At 30.0% G+C, this 10,908-nt stretch overlaps 1 protein-coding gene across 1 annotated transcript; it reads right to left on the reverse strand.

The window, feature by feature from the left end:
• Nucleotides 1-4,586: 4,586 nt before the first annotated feature.
• LOC137812687 (uncharacterized) lies at nucleotides 4,587-10,239 on the reverse strand. The gene is made up of 4 exons (XM_068614840.1): nucleotides 9,638-10,239; nucleotides 9,172-9,327; nucleotides 5,749-5,820; nucleotides 4,587-5,538 (listed from the first exon to the last, which is right to left on the reverse strand). Exons 1-4 carry the CDS (start codon nucleotides 9,761-9,763, stop codon nucleotides 4,870-4,872), a joined length of 1,023 nt encoding a protein of 340 aa, XP_068470941.1. The 5' UTR covers nucleotides 9,764-10,239; the 3' UTR covers nucleotides 4,587-4,869.
• Between the last annotated feature and the right edge of the window lie 669 nt (nucleotides 10,240-10,908).

Raw genomic sequence — 10,908 nt, forward strand, 5'->3', positions numbered from 1 at the left:
TAAGGTTAATCTGAAAAGGTCGAGATGACGATTGCAAGTTTCATGTGTAGTCTTTGTAGGGTCAAGGAAGAGACTAGTACCTATTAGTTTTCGACTGCAGAGTTGTTTGGTTATTGTGGAATCATTGCTGTGTATGGTTGGTTGTGCAAGAGCGTGTTTCACAATTTTCCATTGTTAAACTTTTTCCAGTTTAGGATGAGCAACGTGTCTGCTTTAGTGAATGAAGTTTGTAGAATGATTTGGATTGCAGTAGTCAATGAAGTTTGGAAGCATAGAAACATAGTAATCTTTAAAGGGAAGTAGTAGATGTACTTGAAGTTTTTGCTTTGGTCCATTAAATGCTTGGTCTTGAGTTACATCCAAGTCACAGTCTGCATATTTTTTCTTTTCTAATTGGTGCATAGATCCGTTGGTTGGTTTGTATGTAGATGATCTCATGATGTATTTACTTAAGTTGTACTATTGTTTGTCTCTGTGACTTTATCAAAATTAAGCTACAAGTGTATATAAACATACATGAAGAAGGTTAAGATTATATTTATGTATAAGGTTGAATACCCCTAAAATGAATCACATCTTTTAATTTTTACTTTTTATTGACAATAAAAAAATATAAAATAAGATCAATAAATATTTCACTAACATGAAATTTGCTCTTAGTAATTACAACAAAACAATAACATAATGGTGAATTAATCTAATTACCTAAAATTTATTATTAAATAATAATAGGGTCTTACAAATTTCATATAGGTTTTGTAATATTACAAATTTATTTTTTTATATAAAAATTAATATTAATTAAAATAATGTGTAATATAACTTTCTAATTTTTATTACTTATCAAATATTGATAATTAAAATATTATTTTAATGAAATATTTTTTCTAAAAAAAGTCTCTATGGTCTTAGATTAACAACTCAACACCACTGTTTCATTAATAAAATTTGTTTAAATAATACCATTTAATTATAATTAACCTTTATATATATAATTTCACCGGAATGACCTAATTAATTCAATAGATTTGGAATCTTTTTTAAATGACTATTATAGAAGTCGATAATTTTATATATTAACATATTTTTTACGATCTTAATACGTATTATTATTTCTATCTCTTTTCTAATTGTACTTTTTGGAAATTTATATATAAATTTGATGACCCACGATAGTGTTTTTAGATTTTCGTTGATGCTAAAGGTCTGTTCAGCTCGATCAATGTGAAGAAAAAACCAAACATAGTTTTTTTTTTTTTTATTTCTTCCCAGATATTTGAATACTTTTTTAAAAAAAATCGTTATTTTCACATATTATTAATGGAAAAGTATCATATGATTAATTAATAAATTCATTATTGGTATACTTATAATAATTATTATAAAAATTAATAACTTTTATTATGATTAAATAATAGTAACATAAAAATGTCTTTATCAAATTTTCTCTAATTTTTTCTATTAAATATAGCTAAATCTCAATTTGTTTTCCGCTGGTGAAACATCACACTAATTTGTTTTTGTTAGGAATTCATGTTTTTGTTCAATGCGATCTTAAAATGAATACTGAATGCAATAAAATAAGTGAGTGAAGGTAAAAAGAATAACAAAAAGTCAAACATAGAAAAATATATCAATTTGACTAAGAAAAAACCTTCATAATTTTTTATCTATTAAAAAAAATTCTTCTCCCAAATGATATCTATTATTTGAATTATCTGACTTCTAAAAATATGTGTCTTTATTTTCATACAAAGAATCGTACCTTTTTTTCACTCTCCAACTTACAAACTTATATTTAGGAAATGCAGGCTAATTAATTTATTTAAAAAATTGATTTCTTTTAAGAAACATTTTTCATAATTTTCACAATAAAAATAACTTAGACTTTACTGAGAGACACGTAAGGCTCAGATTATTTTTCTTTAATTAAAAGTTTATATCCATTAAAAGGTCAAAATATTAATCTAATTTCATTTTTATATTTTTTTCAAATGTAAAATAAACTATTTTGTCAACGTAGGCGTGGAAAGTGGACATAGATTTTCATGTGTACAATGTATGTGTGGACAAACTCTTTTCCACACTAAAAATATTAAAAAAAATTACATAACTTAATTTCAAAAATTCTAGTTCTCCCTACTAACATATTTTAATTTCCATTGTAAAAACTTGTTATAACATATTATAAATGTAAACATGTCAGTTACCTTAGAACATTTGCTATTTGGATGTTTTGATCTGAATCTCTCTTTTTTAGCAAGTATTTTGTTTTGAATATTTTGATTAACTGCAATATTCAAATAATACTGAAAACAGAAAGTTGCATTCAGATAATAAACACAAAATTTAATGTTTGAAAATGTAAATGCAGATGAATGTGATATCACTTATTCAGATGCACTGAATGACTGCATCTGCACAGGAATCAGAGTCCTTAACTGCATAAATATGAGGGCATGTTTGAATAAAATACTTGTAAAAAATAGGAATAAAAATAAAAATAAAAGATTTCTTTATAAATTAAATTAATTTATATGAAAGTAAAAGTAATTAGATTGAACTTCCAAATATTAAATTTTATAAAAATGAATTTTAAAAAAGTACTTATATATCTGTTGTAGCATGTTGTGGCCCAATTGGGCAAGTGGGAGGAAAATGAATGAAGGATGATGGTGAAAAGCAGAAAAATGCATTGTAAATTGTGGCAAAAATGCTGAAACAGTGGCACAGTTACCTATGTGTATTTAAAAAATGAGTGTGTTCTACTGCTACTACACTTTGATTGGTGGATGCTTTCTGAGTTCATAGATACATTGCCTCTGTATTTGCACTCATGTGAAAAGTATCACCACCACTGCAACAGTGAGCATTTGTTGCCTACCATGTAATAAGGAAAGAAAAGTAAAGAAAGAAAAGAATTAAAAAGTCAATATTAAATGGTACATTATTTTAATGAAAATATATTTTACCATGTAAAAAGATTTAAAATATTTATAGAATAACATGACTTTTTTTATGAAGTTTTTTAAAGATGAAAGGCTCTTTAGATTTTGGTTTTGGTGGTGAAACTTTTATTTTGAGAAACTTGTATCTTATGAATGTTATTTGTTTGTGTGTTTGTTCATGTATTAAATTTAGTTTTTACATCGTATTCATTTTAATTCTTTGAATATAATATATTATTAACAAATTAAATTGTGATGATTATTTACTATTAAAAGGAATAATAATAATTTGATGTTTTTCACATAAAAAGTATTTAAAAATAAAGACAAAAATATACTTTTTAACCCCATACAAATTTTAGATGAGGAGGAAGGATTTGATTTGAACTCATCTCCTTCGCTTTTCTTTCACTACCTAAACCAATGTGTCCCTTAAAATATAAACATAAACGTTGTATTATATAAAATATAAATTTTAAAATACTTATAAATGTTAGAGATAGTATAAAAATAATAAATTTATACAAAAAAAATATTTCTAATAAAAAATTACTTAGTATCTTGTGGGTAATATCTGAACAAAATGAAACTCATAATTACTTAAAATACAAAACACAAAAGTAGTGATATATTGAAAAAATGAGGAAACAAAACACAAGTAATTATACGTTATATTTAACTATATATCTCTAAATATAAAATATTATTTTATACAGTTTTATTAAAAATATTTATTATTGTTATATAGATTGTTTCAGCATTTTTAAACTAGATTTAAAATTGAATAAGTATTATAAAAAACATTCATTTTTGTTATATACAGTATAGTCATTTTTACACTCTAAATCATTTTAGTTAAGTGATTATGTAATTTTGAATGATAACTTTTCATATGATAATTCAATTTTATACAAAATTAAAAATGTTTTAATTTTTTGGATAAATAATTTTGGTATTTGGTACTTAAGATTGTAGGATTTAAATCTAACTAAAAAAATATAAAATTAATTCATATGATATTAAAATTTTAATTTTTTTCTATACACGTAATTTTGTCGATATAATAGAAATTAAATTATCCTATCCCAACCAAGAAATTAAAATATAATAGGTTTGAATGATTTATCAAAACAAAGAATTTTAAAATATAGAAAATTCAAATGAAAACAAATTCAAATTTCTAAAACAATTTCAAAATCTTTAAAATTTACTATCCAAAAAAAAACCCTGGTAATTGTAATTTAGGTGGTGAAAGAAAACAAGGTCATGGATTCAAATAGTTCATTATAATATTTTTATCCTTTTCTAGATCGTAAAAATATAATCATTGAAATGATAAATTCATAAAAGGGAACCAATATAACCAAAGGATGAGCAGAATAAGAGAACTAAGTAATATTAATTTCAACTTTTTATCAAGTTCAAAATCTTCGTAGACATTCTTGAAGTCAAACTATTAACTTTTTTCATACTTTCATTCAACTTTTCTTACATAAATAATTCATATAAATAAGTTGATTTTCATTTACAAGTAACAGGCGCTTATAAAAGACTATGGAGTGAGTTGTTGTGTAGTGTAGTTTTGATTATGATTAGATTAGTTGATAGAAGCGTCCTTGAGCATGATGTGAGCCAAAATTAATGTTAAGAACAAAGGGAGAGGGGTTACTCGATAGATTGTTTTAATTATACCTGTCAAATATCAGCACAGATATGGACAAATGTACAACTGTAAGAGCACATTATAACTCATGTTACTCACATGCACATGCACTTGCACTTGGTCAGCGAGGTAGTGTTCTAACATTTACTTCTCAAGATGCTGATCCAAAGCATAACCCCTCATGCATGCATGCATGCTAGTGCTTGCAATCCTACCTACACAATAGACTCCCTCATAGAGAATACAACTTTGAAGAAGCTATTTCATCAAATCTAAGAAGACAAAACCATTCCAAAGACTATGCAACAGCATTGGTGGCAGTAAATTCCTTGACCGTGTATATATCACACCCATCACCATGCCAAGAAATATAAGGGGCAGCATCCTCTGTATATTGAAATGTGCAAGCGCAAAGGCAATTGAACTTACCAGTATTGCACACCACACTGGCATGTATTTGGTGAGGGATGGGAGTAGAAAACCACGGAAGACTATTTCTTCCCATACAGGAGCACACACTGATACAACTGTTGCATACAACAGCATTGCCACTGGATCTCTTGCCCTTATTGATTGTTCAACGCTTGAAAGGGTGACAGGCGTAGAGGGTAAAAGGGGTAGTAGGTCCAGGTTGAACTGTGACAGCCGATTCACAAGCGGAAACATGAGACATCCCATGATGACATCTAATTGCCAGTTGCCTTTCAGGCTAAACCTGAACCAGTCCGGTGGAAGGGGGCGAAATCGAGAAAGACAGCGGAGAAGAATTGCAACTCCAGCAAGTCCTTCGGTTACATCGGTAACCAGGCTGAATAGTGCTTGCCCTCTAAATGTTAAAGACTCCTTGCTAAAGCCAGTTATATGAGCTGCAAAAGGAATCATCCAAGATCCTATAAACCAAAATGCCGTCGTCCAAAGAAGCATAACCTGCATCATATAATGTTGCATGTCATGTCACAAACCTCATGTTGACCGTTTATTGTTCAGAATTTTAATTAAACTCAATTGGGTCAAGAACCATTCTATATCCATTCCACTCGTATCACATGTACCACCAATAAACTTTTAACTGAGGAATTGATATATAAAAGAGAAATCTACTTAGACATCTTGTTCAAAGTTTCGGAAAACACGTACTTGTAATATAGTCATTGCAGTCCATGGCACAACCCATGGATAACCAATTACCTTGAATACTTCATTTGCAGCCTGAAAATAACACAAGTATTTTGGTAAACAGATTGACATGAGATAACACTTAAAATATAAAATTTTATTTCATTGACAATGTTTTGTCCATTGCAACGATGCATGTTTGATATTTCCACATGCAAAGACCATCTAAAGCTTCATATATTTTAACTGACAAACAAGTACTACGCAGATGCACTAAAATCAAGAAGCATTAAGTTTACAGATCAAACCATTCTAATGTTCTAGTTCAGTTTCAAATTTAGTGCTAACCAATGTTATTAATGGGGAATACGACAAAAGGCCAAAATTCCACAGCACAAACATGCCATTGTGGCCTATGGTGCCGCCATACTAGACCTCCCCCTTCATAGATAGCCTATGGCGCAGTCCCTTGGAAATAAATCTGCCACGCCATTCTGCCCTGGCTAACAACAATGGTGCCAGCTGAATTATTTCATCACTTTACAAGACCATAATCATTTAGAGGTATTTATTTAATATGTTAAGCTTCTCTTAGTTTTGTTTTATTGATAAAGTTTTTCTTACGGGTTTAGTAAAACTAGAGTCTATTGGATTTGGGTTCATTTCAGATAAAGTTTGAGGTCTGTGAAGTAGACAGATGTAATGCTTTATTATAATAGACTGATCATTTTTATGTATTATAAGCAAAAAAAATCAGCCTTGTCAGACATCTTGATAGATTACAACATCAAAATCCTACTTCATTCTTCCATCAATTTGCCCTAAATAAAAAATAACCAAATAATGCAGGTACCAGAGACAGCACTAAAACAGTCACTATTCTGACCCTAAAACCCATTTATATTCTCTGCAAATCACTTCCATCTCCATTCCATATACACCAATTAATTTATAATCTCCATGAATCAAACTGAAAACCTTATTCCAACCTATTAGGTCTGAAATCCCACATTTATCTTACATAAAATGAACACAAATAAATAAACTAAGCCTATACAATCAACCATTAGGGATAACAAAGGAACCACAGTCTCTTCTCATCCATAAATTCCAATGAATAAATAAAAATAGATATTCTCTTGATATATTCTATGTCAGCACTCTATAAAACACTACAAACCAAACATTTGGCATGACAAAGAAAACCACACTTCTTTTTTTCTCAGTCAATAGCATAAATAAAGGCAGATATTTGCGTAATAGTTAATACGCCACATATCACATAATTTAATACCCCGTCACTTCCACAGAATAACTACATGGTACTTGATTGACAAAGTCTGTTCACAGAATTCCTACAAAACAGATACCTGATGACAAGTATTTCTTTTAATACACAGGAAGAACTAAACTATCGAGCAAACCAAACTTATTTCAGCCTTCAGAATCCTAATGTTAGATTGAGGATCAAAGGGTGATTGGCACCAAGAATGAAATGCATTAGGTATCACGAAATTACTAAAAAATGCATTTTATAGATTATCAACTTATTGCATATTGAATATTGTTGAATATAATTAGCTTTCTAAAGTTAGACACTTGCTGCTAATAGATTATCTGCCTTTTTGTTTCATTTTAGTAGTAACCCCTGTAATCACGGGATATGAATATATTTGTTTATTTATATAAATGTACATTTGCTTAGAGTAGCCTCTCAAAATTAAGCTGTAAACAACTTTTCTGTATTATTTTAAGTTGGTATCAGCATCAGTTCCACAGCTCTGCTTTTCTTTTTTCAATCCAGCTGTTGCAAAGGGTAGAATTAGTTAGTGTTACGGCTCAATAGCAAGGTATGAAACAAGAGTCTCACACTGGAAGTATGGGATTCTAGCATGTGGTTTACCGGTTCATGGGATCTCCAACTACATCAGCTAGCTTTTGTGGTGTGATTTTCCAAACTCTCTCAGCATCAAACAAGCAGCCTGGGTGGTGACACTTGCATTATAATGTTCACCTGGGACTAATGCATGGGCACCAGGGCCATACAGCGTGGTGAGATGTTAGGATCTAGTTGAGTTAAAAAAAAGTGACAGATTAATGGATTTAATTGATGTTGCCTACACCATTGACAACTTTGAGTTAGAAATGCTCATTTCTGTAATTTTTTCTACATTTGCCCATTTCTGTAATACTCAAACTGAATTGCACCATTTTGGTAAATTTTCCCACATTCTCCTATTTATGATATTTTATTTATCATCGTTTGTTTCCTTCCTATTATGCCTTTACTTCTTGTCTGTCCACTGTCTATGTCTATCCCAAAGACAATATTGGAAGCTTTCTCACTAAAAATGGAGCCAAGAAATGATAAAAGAGATATATGCATTACACACAAAATGGTATCTGTGAAGTTGTTGCGCTGCCCCCATTTTAATTTTTCTATGGACTGTTTGTTACAGGTTTATGCTAAAATCGGGCATGATGGAGCAATGACAGACCAAAATACTTGCCTTGTTGCTAAAGGGTACACTAAATTTTTTGGTCAAGACTACATTGATAAAGTCCCTGGTTTCTAAGATTTTTGTTTCTTTTTCCTTTCCTCAAGAGCCACTCATCATTGACTATTTCATCAACTTGATATCAAGATTGCCTTCTTACAAAGTGATATTGGGTATAATTTGTATGTAAGTAGCAAACATCTTCACCAAATTTCTTTGGTTGGCCCTGGGTATAGTCTGTATGTGACAACTAAAAGATGAAAGCATATGGTTTATAAAGTCTAGCTTCCGGGATAATGTTGAATATTTTTAATTAAATGTCCATTAGCTTGCCAAATTTAGACACTTACTATACCTAGATTATTTTCCTCTTTTCAATCTAGTTGCAATCCTTGGAATCAAGAGTAATGATTGTAATTATTAATGTACATAAATATACATCTACAGAGAGTTGCCTCTCAAGCAATTAAGCTCTAAAGAGTTTGTACATTATTTTCAAGTACCACCTCTCCAATGGGATAAGAGTAACCCCCGTATTCGTAAATATTAAGCACATTTAGCTAATGGAAACTAGAATCTATCAGCAGGGATGCAGAATAGAACATTAAGTAATTCCCCATAACTGTAGATCATACCAAATAATACTTAGCTCTTGATTTTAAAACATGTATGAATGCTACTTCCATCAAACTATCCCAAAATTTACTTATCATCAGTGAAGAAACAAAACCCAATGTAAACCATCATTAATAAGTTAGTGTGAGTGAATTTTACTTGACATGTCATCACCATGAAACTTGACGGTAGGGATCAACTGCAGATTTCAATTTCGATCAATAGCACACATGTTCATCGATATGACTACCAAACTTTAAATTGCCACACAACACATCGACAAAGAAAATGGAAAACCATTTGTAATAAGAATAAACAATAGACATGTGACCTTCTGAAGGGATGATTTCCAGTCTCTTTTGGTGACAACACTGGAGTCACTGAATTCAGATTGCACCAGTTCCTCATGAAAAAAGTGCTCTATAACTTCAGGTTGGGGTGTTTCTGGAGAAAGATGATCGTGCCTAAAGCACTGAATACTCAATCTCTGCAAGGAAAGCCCCAAAAAAATGAAAACAGCAAAGCAGAACTGGTTCAGACATTTACTCCGGCTATATGTATGTATGTGTGTGTGCATGTGCCAAAAGAATACTCATCAGCCCCCACAAACAACGAATTACATAGGACTCAGATTCCCAGGTTCATAGGGACAAAGCTAAGAACTTTTCCAAACCCTTTTATTTTCTTCACATCTCTAAACAAAATATAACAAATAATTCCAGTGGCAGATAACAGAAACACAAATAAAAAGAGAAAATAAAGAACACAAGTTTGAAGAAGTATCACAGAATGCTTACATTCTTGGGAGACTTGGCATGGGATTCCAAGATCCGAGGAAAAGGACGTAGTGCGACGGGTCGGGGAAAACCCTTAATTGGAAGAAAGGAGCGGGTAAAGGCAGAACAATAAGAGGTACTCAACATTTATAAACCCTAAGGGCTAATAACCCAATCTCCACCCTCCTAATTAGTCCCTTACATCAACAAAAAGGGCTTGATATTTGGGGATTGGTTGTTATGGTTAGGATAAGAAGTTAGGTAGAAGAATGTGATTTGAAACTTGTCTTACCACTTCCAGTTTGTTCCATCCAAGGAGAAGAAAAGACAGCTACCAAGGTTAAGGTTGTTTCCTGGCTGGACTCATTGAACCCCAACTATGAAGCTTTGTCGTTGTGGTGTTCAGATTCTGACCCCCAAATTTATGAGGGTTTTGGAGAAAAATAAACAACTTACTCACCAGATTTGATGCCAATGGGAAATTGGGAATATTAATGCTCACAAATACAAAAGGTGGGTAGGTATTTAACATTTACCCACCAAACTAATAAAAAATAATTATCCTATTAGATAAAAATATACAAATTTGTTTTTTTTTCTCATATAAATAATATGGATAGTAAGAGAGGGAATCTTAGTTATGAGATTAGGATATATTTCTTAAATAGTGTGTTTGTGTCAGACACACCAACACTTATAAAAAATTTGTTAGATACATATAAAATGTCAAATTCAAAAAAAAAATTATTGAATTTTAACAATTCTAACACAATTTAAAAAAAACATTAATTTTCTAAAATTTAAATTTATTAATTATAAAAATAAAGAACAAATCATTTTAAACTAGTAATGAAAAACATCTTTCTACTTAAAAAAATAAACATATTTATATACATAAATCTTTATTGTCAATTTATATAATTCATAATTATATAATATATAAATTTATGTATCTATTTTTTATATTTTAAAGATTATGAGTATCTTTATGTTCATGTCGTATCAGAGATTATAAGTATCTTCGTTTTCGTATAGTATCAGTTTCTATGCTATATTTATGTGAGTAAAACTAAATAGAAAAATTTAAAAAGGATTTAAATATAATAGCTTAACATAAAGTGAATTTAATTACATAACTTTAATGAGTAAAATAGTTATTAAATAAATAAAAGTGTTAATTATTAATTTGTAGAATACATTAAAAGAGTTAATATACTTAATTTAGAAGGTATTTAGTCTCCCACTAATCGTCGTAGCTACGGTAATAATTGTGATACAATTTGATAATTTCT

This window comes from Phaseolus vulgaris, chromosome 2, assembly GCF_000499845.2.
Source record: "Phaseolus vulgaris cultivar G19833 chromosome 2, P. vulgaris v2.0, whole genome shotgun sequence".
Classification (NCBI taxonomy): domain Eukaryota; kingdom Viridiplantae; phylum Streptophyta; class Magnoliopsida; order Fabales; family Fabaceae; genus Phaseolus; species Phaseolus vulgaris.